Raw genomic sequence first — 17671 nt, 5'->3', positions numbered from 1 at the left:
GCTGCCATTCCCATTCAGCCAAGTCTCAGGAATAGCTATAATATACATCATGTCTGTGCTCAGCTCATCTGCCTTAATACCAGACTCCTTGCATTGAAGTATATACCATTTAGCACTGCCAAACTCCCTTGTTGTCTATTTTCCCACTAATTTTCCAGCTTTGCTTCACTCCCTTCTGAATCTACACTCAGGTTCCCATCCCCCTACAAGCTATTATTTAAATGGAGAAAAATTGCAGAGTGCTGCAGTACAGCAGGACCTGGGCGTCCTGGTGCATGAAACACAAAAGGTTAGTATGTAGGTACAGCAAGTGATCAGGAAGGCCAATGGAATCTTAGCCTTTATTGCAAAGGGGGATGGCATATAAAAGCAGGGTTATACAGGGTATTGGTGAGGCTACACCTGCCATACTGCATATAGTTTTGGTTTCCATATTTACGAAAAGGATATACTTGCTTTGGAGGCAGTTCAGAGAAGGTTCACTAGGTTGATGCCAGAGATGAGGGGGTTGACTTAAGAAAGGTTGAGCCTGTACACATTAGCATTCAGAAGAACGAGAGATGATCTTATCAAAACATAAGATTATGAGGGGGCTTGACAAGGTGGATGTAGAGGATGTTTCCACTGATGGGGGAAACTAAAACTAGGGAGCATAATTTTAGAATAAGGGGCTGCCGATTTAAAACTGAGATGAGGAGTAATTTCTTGAGGGTTTTAAATCTGTGGAATGCGCTGCATCAGAGAGCTGTGGAAGCTGGGACATCGAATACATTTAAGACAGACAGTTTCTTAACCAATAATGGAATCAGGGGTTATGGGGAGCAGGCAGAAAAATGGACCAGAGTCCATGATCAGATCAGCCATGATCATATTAAGTGGCAGAGCAGGCTCGAGGGGCCATATGGCCGACTCCTGCTCCTATTTCTTATGTTCTTATAAGCTAGTTTAAGCCCTCTAGAATAGCACGAGCAAACCCCCTCCGCTGCTCCTTATTCCCAGTATGTAAAAAAGGAGAATCGAATCACAAAAATAAATGTGCATCCCTTACAGGACAGCCAAAATGAATTATAATGGAGTAAGGAAACAGTAGCGACAAATAAATGCTTGGGGGGAGAAATTGGCCCGGTTTGCACCTCCAGGAGGCTAAGGGGTTGCTGACTGGGTGCGACGAAATCAGCGATGCCCAGGAACGTCCCTTGCCGATTTGCACTAAAACATATTGCCACGATCTCTTACGCCCCAGAGATGGGAACGTCATCCAGTGCACAGCGCCATTACCATGCCGAATGCAATATTGGCTCCGCTTCCTTCAGCATCGACAGGCATCAACAATGGCAGTTGCAGGAGGCTGTATCACCTTGGATGACCGCTTATCAAGCGCTAATTAAAAGGCAGTGGTGGGCAGGTAGCACTAAAGCAAAAATTCCTGGCAGAATCAAATCATTGCCACCTGGCAATACTGCTGTACTCCCACAAAAGTTATTGCCCCAAACAGAGCACCATGCAATTTGTAGCCCATAGTATTGGTCTTCACAGAATAAGCCACAAACATTCTGGAAATAGTGGGGATCCAAGGCCCTAAATGAGGAACTTAAATTCATATTAATTAGAATACTGGAGAAATTAATGGGACTAAAAGCTGAAATCCTTGAACCTGATGGTCTACATTCTAGGGTTTTGAGAGGTGGCTACAGAGATAGTGGATGCATTGGTTTTAATCTTCCAGAATTCCCTTGATTCTACAATGGTACATGCAGATGGGAAGATAGCAAATGTAACCCTTCTATTTAAGGAGGGAGAAAAAAAAAAAAATCAGGAAACTACAGACCAGTTATCCAGATATCAGTAGTCAGGAAAATACTAGAATTAGTAATGGGGAAAGGCTCAAATCCATCCAGTGAGAACAGAAAGGGGGAGGAGGATAGAGCAGGTGAATGCATGGCTGGAGAGATGGTGCAGGAGTGAGGGCTTTAGATTCCTGAGGCATTGGGACCAGTACAAGCTGGACAGGTTGCACGTCAGAGCTGGGACCAGGATCATTGCAGGGAGGTTTGTTGGTGCTGTTGGGGAGGGTTTAAACTAGCTTGGCAGGGGGGATGGGAACCTGAGAATAGATTCAGAAGGGAGAAGCAAAGCTGCAATTGGAAAGCAGAACATTAGAAAGTGAATTTGGAAGGAAGAAACAAAGGCTTGAGAATAGACAACAAGGGAGCTTGGCAGTGCTAAATGGTATATACTTCAATGCAAGGTGTCTAGGGAATAAGGCAGATGAGCTGAGGGCACAGACATGTGGAAGTAGGATATCATAGCTTTCATGAAAACATGCTGGAGAGAAAGGCAGGAATGGCAGCTCAACATTCCTGGTTGCAGGGTTTTCAGACAGGATAGAGAGGGGGTCACAATATTAAACAATTACAGCTGTGAGGATTGATACATTAGAAGGATCTTCAAGTGAGGCTATATGGGTTGAACTGAACAAAAAAGGGGCCATCACATTGCTGGGAGCACACTATAGGCCCCCAGTCAGAGATAGAAGAGCAAATAGAAATTACAGCACAGAAGGAGGCCATTTTGGCCCAGTGTCCAACCAAGAGCTATCCAGTTTAAGCCCACTTCCCAGCTCTTGGTCCACAGCCAGCCACACACAGCCCTGCTTCCACTCCGAGTTCTTAGGTGACTGTACAGTCCAATACAGGAATTACACTCAGTCACAGACAGTTGTTGAAGGAAAGGGTGGGTGGGGAGTCTGGTTTGCCACACACTCTTTCCACTGCCTGCGCTTGATTTCTGCATGCTCTCAGCAACAAGACACCATATGCTCAGCACCCTCCCAGATGTACTTCCCCCACTTAGGGTGGTCTTTGGCCAGGGACTGCCAAGTGTTTGAGGATGTTACACTTTATCAGGCAGGCTTGGAGGGTATCCTTGAAACATTTCCTCTGCCCACTTTTGGCTCACTTGCCACATAGGAGTTCCAAGCAGAGCACTTGCTTTGGGAGCTTTGTGTCAAGCATGCAGACAATGTGGCCCACCCAACAGAGCTGGTCAAGTGTGGTCAGTGCTTCAATGCTGGGGATGTTGGCCTGATCAAGAACACTGACATTGGTGCATCTGTCCTCCCAGGGAATACATACAGCTGACTGACAGTTAACTGCCAATTGCAGGTAACTTCTGTTAGCTACAGTTTAAAGTTCCAGCTTTAAATCAAAATGTTAAACTAGATTTCACCATGTGTAGCTTCTACTTACCAGAAATCCCCAACTAGTCCATTCTGTGCTCTGAAAAAACTGATGACTTTTATACTCTGAGGAGTGACACCCAATTTACAAGTGTTGATTCAGCACCCCTATTCTCTGTGATTATCACCAATTCAAGACAAACGTTTACAGCTGACTGACAGTTAACTGCCACTTGCCGGCAACTTCTGTTAACTGCAGTTTAAAGTTCTAGGTTTAAATCAAATGTTTGGTGCGCCCCCCAGGTCGGGGGGACACGATTTAATGATTTAATGTTTTAATTTTCTCACAAAAAGAGTTCTAGGTTTAAATCAAAATGTCCAGCTTCTAAGGGGGCACTTGTTTGAAAATGTTTGGTGTGTTCCCCCCTTTAATCAGGGGGCACTTGATTTAATTGTTTAATTGATTACAACTAAAAGAGTTGTACAGCTTCTACTTACTGAATACTTACCAGAAATCACAACTCAAATTTCCAAATTCCCAAATAAATCACTCCTCAAGTCCATTCCGTTTAAGAGCACTCTGCAGACTGCAAATATGTAGACACATTTCTGAGAAGTGCAAAAGAATAGGGCAGTAATAGTTGGGGATTTCAACTTCCCTAATATTAACTGAGATATAATTAGTATAAAAGGTATAGAGGGAGCAGAATTATTAAAATCCATTGAGGACAACTTCTTTTAGCCAGAACGTCGCAAGCCCAACTAGGGAGGTCTGGACTTAGTTTCAGGGAATGAAGCTGGGCAGATGAAGGGGTATCAGTGGGAGAGCATTTTGGTGGTAGTGATCATATCAGTTAGATTTAGCGTAGTTATGGAAAAGGACAAAGATAGACTAGGAATAAAAGTTCTCAATTGGGGAAAGCACTAAGCTGAGATGTGATTTTGCAAAAGTTTTTAAAAATTCATTCATGAACATCGCTGGCAAGGTCAGCATTTATTGCCAATCCCTAATTGCCCCTAATTGAGAAGGTGGTGGTGAACCGCCTTTTTGAACTGCTGCAGTCCGTGTGGTGAGGGTACTCCCACAGTGCTGTTGGCGAGTGAGTTCCTGGATTATGACCCAGCGACAGCGAAGGATGGGTGATACACTTGCAAATCAGGATGGTGTGAAACTTTAAAGGGGAGCTTGCAGGTGTGATGTTCTCATGCGCCTGCTGCCCTTGTCCTTCTCGGCGGTAGGGATCGCGGGTTTGTGAGTTACTACTGAAGAAGCCTTCGTGAGCTTCTGCAGTGCATTTTGTAGATGGTGGAGGGAGTGACTGTTTAAGCTGGTGCATGGAGTGCCGATCAAGCGGGCTGCTTTGTCTTGGATGGTGTCGAGCTTCTTGAGTGTTGTTGGAGCTGCACTCATCCAGGCAACTGGAGCGTATTCCATCACACTCCTGACTTGTAGATGGTGGAGAGGCTTTGGGGAGTCAGGAGGTGAGACACTCGCTGCAGAATACCCAGCCTCTGACCTGCTCTTGTGGCCCCAGTATTTATGTGGCTGGTCCAATTAAGTTTCTGGTCAATGGACCCCAGGATGTTGATGGTGGGAGATTCGACGATGGTAATGCCGGTGAATTTCAAGGGACGGTGGTTAGACTCTCGCTTGTTGGAGATTCATTGTGTAGCACATGTGCGGTGCGAATGTTACTTGCCACTTATCAGCCCAAGCCTGAATGTCGTCCAGGTCTTGCTGTATGCGGGCATGGACTGCTCCATTATCTGAGGAGTTGTGAATGGAAGTGAACACTGTGCAGTCATCAGCGAACATCCCCACTGCTGACCTTATGATGGAGGGAAGGTCATTGATGAAGCAGCTGAAGATGGTTGGGCCTAGGACACTGCCCTGAGGAACTCCTGCAGCGATGTCCTGGGGCTGGGATGATTGGCCTCCAACCACCACAAACATCTTCCTTTGTGCTCGGTATGACTAGTATGTGGAGAGTTTTCCCCCTGATTTCCATTCACTTCAGCATTACTAGAACTCCTTGATGCCACACTCTGTGAAATATTGCCTTGACGTCAAGTGGAGTGGAAACAGCTACTTGAAGGTAAATCGGTGTTAGAGAAGTGGTAGGCATTCAAGGAAGAGACAGTGAGGGCTCATAGCAAATATGTTCCTGCAAAGATAAAGGGTGGGTCTCTCAAATGGAGAGCCCACTGGATGTCAAGGAGCCTACAGGGTGAGATAAGGTTAAAAAAAGAAAGCTTATGTCAGATACCGAGAGTTAAATACTGCAGAAAGCTTAGAGGAGTATAGAAAGCGCAGCGGTAAAATTAAAAGGGGAATTAGGAAAGCAAAGGGAGGGCATGAAAAAATATTAGCAATTAAAATCAAGGAAAACCCAAAGACTTTTCATAAAAACTTAAAGAGCAAGAGGATAACTAAAGAGTTGGGCCTTTTAGAGACAAAGAGCTAATCTGGTTCTTAATAAATACTTGCGTCAATCTTTACAAAAGAGAGGGACGATGCTGACATTGTAATCAAGGATGACGTGTATGAAATTTTGTATGAGATAGACATAGTGAGAGTGGAAATGTTAATGTGTTTAGCATCTTTGAAAGTAGATAAATCGCAGGCCCGTATGAAATGTATCCCAAGCTGTTAAGAAAAGCAAGGAAGGAAATAGCGGAGGCTCCGACCATCATTTCCCAATCCTCTCGGGCTGCAGGCGTGGTGCCAGAGGACAGGACAACTGCAAATGTGGCACCATTGTTTAAAAAGGGAGAAAGGGATAGACCGAGTAATTACAGGCCAGTCAGCCTAACTTCGGTGGTGGACAAATTATTGGAAAAAATTCTGAGGGACAATATTAATCATCATTTAGAAAGGCACGGATTAATCGAGGACAGTCAGCATGAATTTACTACGGGAAGGTCCTGTGACTAAATTGATTGAATTTTTTGAGGAGGTCACAAGGATGGTCGATAAGCGCATTATAATCGACATGGATTTTAACAAGGATTTTGGCAAGGTTCCACATGGATCCAAGGGAAATTGAGCAATTTGATCCAAAATTGGCTCAGAGGCAGGAAGCAAAGGATAACGGTCGACGGGTATTTTTGTGACTGGAAAGCTGTTTCCAGTGGGGTTTCCACAAGGCTCAGTACTAGGTGCCTTGCTTTTTGTGGTGTATATCAAAGATCTGCTGTCATCACCCCTCTCCTCAAAAAACCAACCCTTGACCCCACTTTACCTGCTAGCCATCACCAACCTCCCTTTCCTGTCCAAAGTACTTGAACATGTTGTCGCCTCCCAAATCCGTGACCATCTTTCCATGAATTTAATGTTTGAATCCCTTCAATCTGGTTTTCGCTCCTGCCACAGTACCGAAATGACTCTCATCAAAGTCACAAATCACATCATAAGAACATAGAACATAAGAAATAGGAGCAGGAGTCAGCCATACGGGCCCTCGAGCCTGCTCCGCCATTTAATACGATCATGGCTGATTCGATCATGTACTCAGGTCAACCTCCCTGCCCGCTCCCCATAACCCCTTATTCTCTTATCGATTAGGAAACTGTCTATCTCTGTCTTAAATTTATTCAATGTCCCGGCCTCCACAACTCTCTGAGGCAGCGAATTCCACAGATTTACAACCCTGAGAGAGAAGAAATTCCTCCTCATCTCAGTTTTAAATGGGCAGCCCCTTATTCTGAGACCATGCCCCCTAGTTCTAATCTCCCCTATCAGTGAAAACATCCTCTCTGCATTCACCTTGTCAAGCCCCTTCATAATCTTACACGTTTCGATAAGATCACCTCTCATTCTTCTGAATTCCAGTGAGTAGAGGCCCAACCTGTTCAATCTTTCCTCATAAGTCAACCCCCTCATCTCCAGAATCAACCTAGTGAACCTTCTCTGAACTGCCTCCAAAGCAAGTATATCCTTAAATATGGAAACCAAAACTGCACGCAGTATTCCAGGTGTGGCCTCACCAATACCCTGTATAACTGTAGCAAGACTTCCCTGCTTTTATACTCCATCCCCTTTGCAATAAAGGCCAAGATTCCATTGGCCTTCCTGATCACTTGCTGTACCTGCATACTAACCTTTTGTGTTTCATGCACCCGGTCCCGCTGTACTGCAGTTTTTCTCCATTTAAATAATAATTTGCTCTTCGATTTTTTTTTCTGCCGAAGTGCATAACCTCACACTTCCCAACATTATACTCCATCTGCCAAATTTTTGCCCTCTCACTTAGCCTGTCTATGTCCTTTTGCAGATTTTTTGTGTCCTCCTCACACATTGCTTTTCCTCCCATCTTGGCTACGTTACACTCAGTCCCTTCATGCAAGTCGTTAATATAGATTATAAATAGTTGGGGTCCCAGCACTGATCCCTGTGGCACCCCACTAGTTACTGATTGCCAACCCGAGAATGAACCATTTATCCCGACTCCTTTGTGAGTGTAACAAAGGTGAACTATCCCTTCTTGTCCTTCTGGACTTATCTGCAGCCTTTTGACACAGTTGACCACTCTATCCTCCTCCAACGCCTCTCCAACACCGTCCAGCTGGGTGGGACTGCACTCGCCTGATTCCATTCTTATCTATCTGATCGTAGCCAGAAAATCTCCTGCATCGTTACCTCTGGTGTCCCCCAAGGATCTGCTTTTGGCCCCCTCTTATTTCTCATCTATATGCTGCCCCTTGGCGATATCATCCGAAAACATGGAGTCAGTTTCCACATGTATGCAGACGACACCCAGCTTTACCTCTCCACCACTTCTCTCGACTCCTGCTTGGTATCTAAGTTGTCAGATTGCTTGCCGACATCCAGTACTGGATGGGCAGAAATTTTTTCCAATTAAATATTGGGACGACCGAAGCCATTATCTTTGATCGCCGCCGCAAACTGCGTTCCCTAACCACTGACTCCATCCCTGTCCAGAGCATCAATCTTAGAGTGAACAAGACTGTTCGCAACCTGGGTGTCATATTTGACCCTGAAATGAGTTTCCAGTCACATATCCGCGACTTGACTAAAACCGCCTTTTTCCACCTCCGTAACATCGACCGCCCCTGCTTCAGCTCTTCTGCTGCTGAAACCCTCATTCATGCCTTGAGACTTGACTACTCCAACTCACTCCTGGCTGGCCTCCCACATTCTATACTACGTAAACTAGAGGTGATCCAAAACTCGTCTGCCCGTGCCCTAACTCGCACCAAGTCACGATCACCCCTGTGCCTTCTGACCGACATTGGCTCCCGGTTAAACAACGCCTCGATTTCAAAATTCTCATCCTTGTTTACAAATCCCTCCATGACCTCGCCCCTCCCTATCTCTGTAACCTTTTTCAGCCTCACAACCCCACAAGATGTCTGCGCTCCTCAAATACTGGCCTCTTTAACATCCCACTTTATAACTGTTCAACCATCGGCGGCCATGCCTTCAGCTGTTTAGGCGCTAAACTCTGGAACTCCCTCCCTAAACCTCTCCGCCTCTCTTACCTCTCTTTCCTCCTTTAAGACGCTACTTAAAACCTATCTCTTTTAACAAGGTTTTGGTCATCTGCCTTAATTTCTTCTTTTGTGGCTCGGTGTCAAATTTATCTGTTTTGTCTTGTAACACAGCTCTGAAGCGCCTTGGGATGTTTCACTACGTTAAAGACGCTATACAAATAAAAGTAATTATTATTTCGATATCAGTGTAGGGAGTATGGTTAACAAGTTTGCAGATGATACAAAAATTGGACATTTGGTTGATAGTGAGGACAAAAACTGTAGACTGCAGCAAGATATCAATGGATTGGTCAGGTGGGCAGAACAGTGGCAAATGGAATTCAAACCGGAATAGTGTGAGGTTATGTCTTTGGGGAGGGTTATTATCATCATCATTATAGGCGGTCCCTTGTATCGAGGATGACTTGCTTCCACGTCAAAAAGGGATGAGTTCACAGGCGTTTCAATGAAGGACCTAATATTCCAGGTCCCGAACTACATCCTGAAGGGTGGAAGATGCCTGTGCGTGGATTTTTTCAACGTGTGGTGGCCGTTGCACATTAGCCACCACACGGGCTTGACAGAGCTAGGTCTTGGTCCACTGGCAAGGATTAACCAAGACGACTGGAGACCAGTTCTGCTGCACGGACCTAGTGCACACACGTATCGCAGTGTTGTCTCGCCGCTCCTGCTTTACTGCCTGCACTCCAATCAGCGACCTGGGCCTTGATGACGTCCAATAACATATTCACTATGACAGCATCTACAACTGACACAGAGCCAAAATGGGAAGGGTTAACAAGGCAAGGGAATACACAATAAATGGTAGGATACTGGAAAGTGTAGAGGAACAGAGGGACCTTGGAGTGCATGTCCACACATCCCTGAAGGTGCAGAACACGTGGTTGCAAAGGCAGACTGCCTGAAAGGGTGGTAGAGGCAGAAACCCTCATCACATTTAAAAAGTACTTGGTTATGCGCTTGAAGTGCCGTAACCTACAGAGTTACGGTTCAAGAACTGAAAGTAGGCTGGCTAGCTCTTGTCCTGTAAATTGCTATGATTCTATGATTGTATAGACCAGTTAGGCTGACATCAGTAGTCGGGATAATAAGAACATACGAATTAGGAGCAGGAATAGACCATTTGGTTCCTCGAGCCTGCTCCGCCATTCACTAAGATCATGGCTGATCTTCTACCTCAACTCCACTTTCCTGCACTGTCCCCATATCCCTTCATCACCTTAATATTCAAAAATCTATCGATCTCTGTCTTGAATATACTCAACGACTCAGCATTCACAGCACTCTAGGGTGGAGAATTCCAAAGATTCACCACCCTCTTGAGTGAAGATATTTCTCCTCATCTCAGTCCTAAATGGCCGACCCCTTATTCTGAGACTGTGACCCCTGGGTCCAGACTTCCAGCCCGGGGAAACATCCTCCCTGCATCTACCCTGTCAAGCCCTATAAGAAATTTGTATGTTTCAATGAGATCATCTCTCGTTCTTCTAAAATCTAGACACTATCGGCCTAGTCTGCTCAACCTCTCCTCATAGGACAATCCCCCCATCCCAGAAATCAAGTCTGGTGAACCTTCGCTGTACTCCCTCTATGGCAAGTATATCTTTCCTTAGGTAAGGAGACCAAAACTGTGCACAATACTCCAGATGTGGTCTCACCAGGGCCCGATATAACTGCAGTAAGACATCTTTACTCTTCTACTCAAATCCTCTTGTAATAAAGGCCAGCATACCATTTGCTTTCTTAATTGCTTGCTTAATTCCATGTACAGAAGACACCTCAAGTCGCTGGAGAAATGCCACCAACGATGTCTCCACAAGATCCTGCAAATCCCCTGGGAGGACAGACGCATCAACGTTAGCGTCCTCGACCAGGCCAACATTCCCAGCATTGAAGCACTGAACACACTTTATCAGCTCTGCTGGGCAGGCCACATTGTCCACATGCCAGACACGAGATTCCCAAAGAAAGCGTTCTATTCGGAACTCCTTCACGGCAAACAAGCCAAAGGTGGGCAGAGGAAACGTTACAAGGACCACCCTCAAAGCCTCCCTGATAAAGTGCAACATCCCCACAGACACCTGGGAGTCCCTGGCCAAAGATCGCCCTAAGTGGAGGAAGTGCATCCGTGGGGACGCTGAGCACCTTGAGTCTCATCGCCGAGAGCATGCAGAAACCAAGCGCAGACAGCGGAAAGAGCGTGCAGCAAACCTGTCCCACCCTCCCTTACACTCAACGACTATCTGTCCCACCTATGACAGGGACTGTGGCTCTCGTATTGGACTGTTCAACCACCTAAGGACTCATTTTAAGAGTGGAAGCAAGTTTTCCTCGATTCCAAGGGACTGCCTATGATGATGATGTACCTGCATGTTAACTTTCAGTGATTCATGTACAAGGACACCCAGGTCCCTCTGAACCCCAATATTTCCCAATCTTTCACTGTTTCTATGTTTCCTACCGGAATGGATAACTTCACATTTCCCCACATTATATTCCATTTGCCATGTTCTTGCCCACTCACTTAGCCTGTCAATATCCCCTTGAAGTCTCTTTGCATCCTCCTCACAACTTACAACTATTTTAAGTAGAACAATAATCCAGTGCCCCCTGATTAAAGGGGGGCACTAAAATCACCAAGCTTAAACAAATTAAACTTTAGACAGTAAACTTGAATCAAATTAAAATTTGGTTGCCGGGGGTGATGATGCACTCCAGTCCCTCCAGCACCCACCTCTCGCGGAAGCCGGGAGCGTACCGGTGGACACCGCGTGCTCCATCTCCAGGGACACCCTGGCTCGGATGTCCTCACAACTTACATGCTGGAATCTATTAGGGACGAAGTAATAGAGCACTTAGAAAATCATAATTCGATTGGGCAGAGTCAACACAAATTTATGAAAAGTTTGACAAATCTGTTCAGCGGTTTTGCGGGATGTAACTCGCACGGTAGATAAAGGGGAACCAGTGGTTGTAGTGTATTTGGATTTTCAAAAAGCATTCGATAAGGGGCTACACAAGAGGTTGTTAGACAAAATTAGGGTTTATGGGATTGGTGGTAATATACTACCATGGACTGAGAATTGGTTGAAGGACAGAAAACAGAGTGTAGGAATTAACGGCTCATTTTCGGGTTTGCAGGCTGTGGTGGGTACCACAGGGATCAGTGCTGGGGCCTCAGCTATTTACAATCTATATCAATGACTTAGATGAGGGAACCGAGTGTAATGTACAGGTTGTACCTCTCCAGTCCGGGACTCTCTCATCCAGAAACATCCGTGGTTCGGCATTAATTGGGCCTGAGGGAATGGAGGGCAAACAGTGACTAGTGGGGTGCCGCAGGGATCAGTGCTGGGTCCACAACTATTTACAATCAGTATTAATGACTTGGATGAAGGGACCGAGTGTAATATAGCCAGGTTTGCTGATGATACAAAGATGGGTGGGAAAGCAAATTGTGAGGAGGACACAAAAAATCTGCAAAGGGATATAGACAGGCTAAGTGAGAGGGCAAAAAATGGCCTAGATGGAGTTTAATGTGGGAAAATGTGAGGTTATCCACTTTGGCAGAAATAATAGAAAAGCAAATTATAATTTAAATGGAGAAAAATTGCAACATGCTGTAGTACAGAGGGACCTGGGGGTCCTTTTGGATGAAATACAAAAAGTTAGTATACAGGTACAGCAAGTAATCAGGGAGACAAATGGAATGTTAGTCTTTATTGCAAAGGGATAGAGTATAAAAGCAGAAGAGTCCTGCTACAAATGTACAGAACATAAGAAATAGGAACAGGAGAAGACCATACGGCCCCTCGAGCCTGTTCCGCCATTCGATATGATCATGGCTGATCTGATCATGGATTCAGCTCCACTTCCCCGCCCGCTCCCCATAACCCCTTATCCCCTTATCGTTTAAGAAACTGTCTAGTTCTGTCTTAAATTTATTCAATGTCCCAGCTTCCACAGCTCTCTGTGGTGGTGAATTCCACAGATTTACAACCCTCTGAGAGAAGAAATTTCTCCTCATCTCTGTTTTAAATGGGCGGTCCCTTATTCTAAGATCATGCCCTCTAGTTCTAGTCTCCCCCATCATTGGAAACATCCTTTCGGCATCCACCTTGTCAAGCCCCCTCATAATCTTATACGTTTCGATAAGATCGCATCTCATTCTTCTGAACTCCACTGAGTAGAGGCACAACCTACTCAACCTTTTCTCATAAGTCAACCCCCTCATCCCCAGAATCAATCTAGTGAACCTTTTCTGAACTGCCTCCAAAGCAAGTATATCCTTTCGTAAATATGGAAACCAAAACTGCATGCAGTATTCCAGGTGTACAAGGGTATTGGTGAGGTCACACCTGGAGTACTGTGTTTAGTTTTGGTCTCCGTATTTAAGGAAGGATATACTTGCATTGGAGGCTATTCAGAGAAGGTTCACTAGTTGATTCCGGAGATGAGGGGGTTGACTTATGAAGATAGGTTGAGTAGATTAGGCCTATAGACATTGGAGTTCAAAAGAATGAGAGGTGATCTTATTTAAACACAAGATAATGAGGGTCTCAACAAAGTGAATGCAGACAGGATATTTCCACTCATAGGGGAAACTAAAACTAGGGGACATAGTCATTTAAAATTGAGATGAGGAGAAATCTCTTCTCTCAAAGGGTTGTAAATCTATGGCGAGCTGTGGAGACTGGATCATTGGATACATTTAAGGTGGAGTTGGACAGATTTTTGAGCAAACAGGGAGAGACGGGTTATGGGGAGCAGGCGGGGAAGTTGAGCTGCGTCCATGATCAGATCAGCCACGATCTTATTGAATGGCGGAGCAGGCTCGAGGGGCTGAATGGCCGACTCCTGCTCCCATTTCTTATGTTTATTTTTTTTAAGTTTTCATCGACTGCAATGGCTGCCTTCAGTGTGTTCGGTGAGCGGCTGGGAGCGGCTGTCAGTCAGTGCGAGTGCTGAGGGAGCCGCCCACAGGCTGCCAGCACACGCTCACAGGAGCCCGCCGCTGTCCACCGGCACTGGCAAGCGAGACCTCCCGTGCTCCAAGAAATTCTCTGTTCCGGCACCAGTCGGGTCCTGAAGGTGCCGGACTGCAGAGTTACAACTGTATCCAAGTTTGCTGATGATACCAAGCTAGGTGGGAAAGTTGTGAGGAGGCTGCAAACAGATATCGGCAGGTTAAGTGAGTGGGCAAGAACATGGCAGGTGGAGTATAATCTGGCGACGTGTGAGGTTATTCACAAAGGTGGGAAAAATTGAAACTCAGAATATTTTTTAAATGGTGAGAGATTGGAAAATGTTGGTTTTCGGAGCCACCTATGTGTCCTTGAACATGAATCTCGCAGAAAGCTAACATGCAGATACAGCAAGCAATTCGGAAAGCAAATGGTATGTTAGCCTTCATTACAAAAGGATTGGCGTTCAAGAGTAAATAAGTCTACTGCAATTATATAGGGCCCTGGTGCGACCACACCTGGAGTATTGTGTACAGTTTTGCTCTCCTTACCTGAGGAAGAATATACTTGCCTTAAAGGGAGTGCAGCGAAGGTTCACTAGACTGATTCCTGGGATGGGGGGATTGTCCTATGAGGAGAGATTGAGCAGACTAGAATTTAGAAGAATGAGAGGTGATCTGATTGAAATGTATGAAAGTCTTACAGAACTTGCCACGGTAGATGCAGGGAAGATGTTTCCTCTGGCTGAAGAGTCTAGAAGCAGGGCTCACAGTCTCAGAATAAGGGGCTGGCCATTTAGGACTGAGATAATGAGAAACTTCTTCACTCAGAGGGTGGGGAACCTTTGGAATTCTATGCAGAGAGCTGTGGAGGCTCAATCTTTGAGTATATTCAAGATAGAGATCGATAGGTTTTTGGATATGAAGGGAATCAAGGGATATGGGGACAGTGCAGGAAAGTGGAGTTGAGGTAGAAGATTAGCCATGATCTTATTGAACGGCAGAACGGGCTCGAAGGACCAAATGGCCATCTCTTGCTTCCTATTTCTTATGATAGAAACATAGAAAATAGGTGCAGGAGTAGGCCATGCGGCCCTTCGAGCCTGCACCACCATTCAATATGATCATGGCTGATCATTCACCTCAGTACCCCTTTCCTGCTTTCTCTGCATACCCCTTGATCCCTTTAGCTGTAAGGGCCACATCTAACTCCCTTTTTAATTTGGCTAACGAACTGGCCTCAACAACTTTCTGTGGTAGAGAATTCCGCAGGTTCACAATTCTCTGAGTGAAGGAGTTTCTCCTCATCTCGGTCCTAAACGGCTTACCCCTTATGCTGAGACTGTGACCCCTGGTTCTGGACTTCCCCAACATCGGGAACATTCTTCCTGCATCTAACCTGTCCAATCCAGTCAGATTTTTAGATGAGATCCCCTCTCATTCTTTTAAATTCCAGTGAATATAAATCTAGTCGATCCAGTCTTTCTTCATATGTCAGTCCTGCTATCCAGGGAATCAGTCTGGTGAACCTTCACTGCACTCCCTTAATAGTAAGAATGTCCTTCCTCAGATTAGGAGATCAAAACTATACAATATTCAAGGTGTGGCCTCACCAAGGCCCTGTACAACTGCAGTAAGACCTCCCTGCTCCTATACTCAATTCCTCTCGCTATGAAGGCCAACATGCCATTTGCCTTTTCACCACCTACTATACATGCATGCCAATTTTCAATGACTGATGTACCATGACACCCAAATCACGTTGCACCATCCCTTTTCCTAATCTGTCATCATTCAGATAATATTCTGCCTTCCTGTTTTTGCCCTCGCATCAGGCATAAGCCGCTGGTAACTGCTGGAAAGCTTTTCACTCTGCAGCAAAGTGCAGCGGCATTCTGCCCGTGTTGTAGGGGCATTCTCCCCGGTATTCTGGGGACAATATTTATCCCTCAATCAACATCAGCAATAAATATAGATGATCAGGTCATTGCTCTTTGAGGGAGCTTGCTGTGTACAAATTGGCTGCCGCGTTTCCCACATTACAACAGTGCCCACACTTCAAAAGTACTTCATTGGCTGCAAAGCGCTGTGGGAAATCCTGAGGTTGCGAAAGGCGCAATATAAATGCAAGTCTTCTCTCGTTCACATGTCTCCCTGTACGTGGCCACCCCGTCCTGCGTACAGCTTGCTGCGTCCGTACTATAAGGAGCTGCCTCACCCCTCTGCACATCCCGTTCCAGCAACCTGACACTAACTCACTGCCACTCTTTCTGCAGGAGAAGCTGGCACGCAAGACAAGGAAGAGGACAAGTAGCGGGGAGCGGCCAGTCTCCATTCTTGACCTCACCCATATGGAGCAGGAAGCTCTGGACATCATTGGGCCGAACAACAGGAGAAACATCGAGAATGGCAAGGCTGGAAGCCCAGCACCACACGGTGTCTTTCTATTTCTCTTATCTGCTCTCTTTTCTGAAGCCGTCACACAGGCAGTGTGGTCACCCTGCAGCTGCCTTGTGCCTCTATTGCCTGACCGTTCCCAGTGCTTACTGACGCGTGTCCCTCTCCCTTTGTTCCAGGTCTGTCCCATTACTTGGACCTCACTGGCCAAGAGATGGAGGAGGACCACTTTATAGAAGACGCACCGTCACCAGCTCCATCCTACCAGTACACCGGCACGGGACTCGCCGTCTCCGGTGGGAGAGATGGCCAGCTCGAAGGATCGACGCAAGGTGAATTGTTCAGCACGAGTGAGCAGGAGCTGGCCATAGTGGAAAGGACAGTGAATGAGACGGATGGCCGCAGGACAAGCTCGGCCCGTAGCTATGCCGAAGAGGACAAAGACGCCGATTTCAGCGGCCCAGCTTTTAAAAGGAAGATCTTCCATGAACACCATCAGTTGCTCGAGGCTTTGGACAGCTTGCCTAGGAGCTGCCTCACCCTGTCTGAGAGCATGGAGGAGTCCGCTTCCATTTTGTGTGGTGTCGTGGCGCAAGGCATCACCACTCTGCAGGCTACAATGGAGCGTGTGGCCAGCTCTGTGGACGCTGCAGTGAGGCCCTCTGTCCAAGAGCCTGTGGCACCAGCACTGGCATCGTTGATCGAGGCTCAAACTGGTGCCATTCAGGCTCTGGCCTGCACCATCTCCTCCGGTTTGGAAAGGCTGGGCGGGCGCATCGACAGGGGCTTCAGTCGTGTCACAGACCTGCTTCAGTCTGCTCTCCCACAGGTCAGTGACGGCGCTGAGACACAGATCCATGGCAACGGCACAATGGGAGCGGCACACGCGACCCTCGCCCCGGACAACACCACGCCTGCTCCCTCGTCACGTCCTCCACCACCGACTGCCTCGGTGGCAGCAGCGATCCTGCAGTCTGCAGTCCGGTCCTCTCGCACTCGCGCTCTTCGAGGTCGCCGGCCATGAGCATCGCACGAGCCCTGACTTGAGTCACAGTAGCCTTCCATCCCTCATGCTGAAGACACGGGGAGCAGTTTGTAGGAGCACTAGAGTAGCAAAGAGATCACTTAAGAAAGGCAGTGGGTGATAACTTTGGTTCATGGTATTTGTATAAGTCAATAAAATCTTAACGGTTTGCAATTCTGACTTTGTCTGCTGGGTGATTGTATTGTAACTAAGGACACTGCAATGTCAGCTGTCATGTACGTCAGTGTTAGTCTGTGGCTGGAAGTACTTTATTGGAGGGTTGAAGGAGTGGTAGAGATGGTCTTAGGATTATTAGCGCGGAGGGAATCTGAGGGTTGGAGGAAGGAGTATTTCAGGTGAACTGCTGTTCCATTAATTGTTCTCAAAAATCTATGGCTGAGGATAGTATGGCTGTTCCTCCGCTTCTACTCCATCCTCATCGTCAATGGGATCGTCCTCATTAGGTGGCAAAAATGTCGGCGGCATTGTAAGCAGTGTACATAAGAACATAAGAAATAGGAGCAGGAGTGGGCCATACGGCCCCTCGAGCCTGCTCAGCCATTTATTACGATCATGGCTGATCCGATCATGGACT

At 46.4% G+C, this 17671-nt stretch overlaps 1 protein-coding gene across 3 annotated transcripts in view; it reads left to right on the top strand.

Moving 5' to 3' along the window:
- The window catches only part of LOC139240600 (uncharacterized), a 52010-nt gene extending 34754 nt beyond the window's left edge, over window positions 1-17256 (top strand). For 2 of the 3 annotated variants that reach the window (XM_070869152.1, XM_070869150.1), the window contains exons 2-3: window positions 15932-16091; window positions 16232-17256. In XM_070869152.1, coding sequence (XP_070725253.1) covers window positions 15932-16091; window positions 16232-17076 — 1005 coding nt within the window. In that variant the 3' untranslated portion in view covers window positions 17077-17256. The remainder of the gene's footprint in view (window positions 1-15931; window positions 16092-16231) is intronic. The other variant, XM_070869151.1, reaches the window with a different exon arrangement.
- Window positions 17257-17671: the final 415 nt, after the last annotated feature.

The sequence above is a fragment of the Pristiophorus japonicus genome, chromosome 32 (genome assembly GCF_044704955.1).
Source record: "Pristiophorus japonicus isolate sPriJap1 chromosome 32, sPriJap1.hap1, whole genome shotgun sequence".
In the NCBI taxonomy this organism is placed as follows: Eukaryota; Metazoa; Chordata; class Chondrichthyes; family Pristiophoridae; genus Pristiophorus; species Pristiophorus japonicus.
This window is presented reverse-complemented; position numbering and strand designations above follow the sequence as displayed.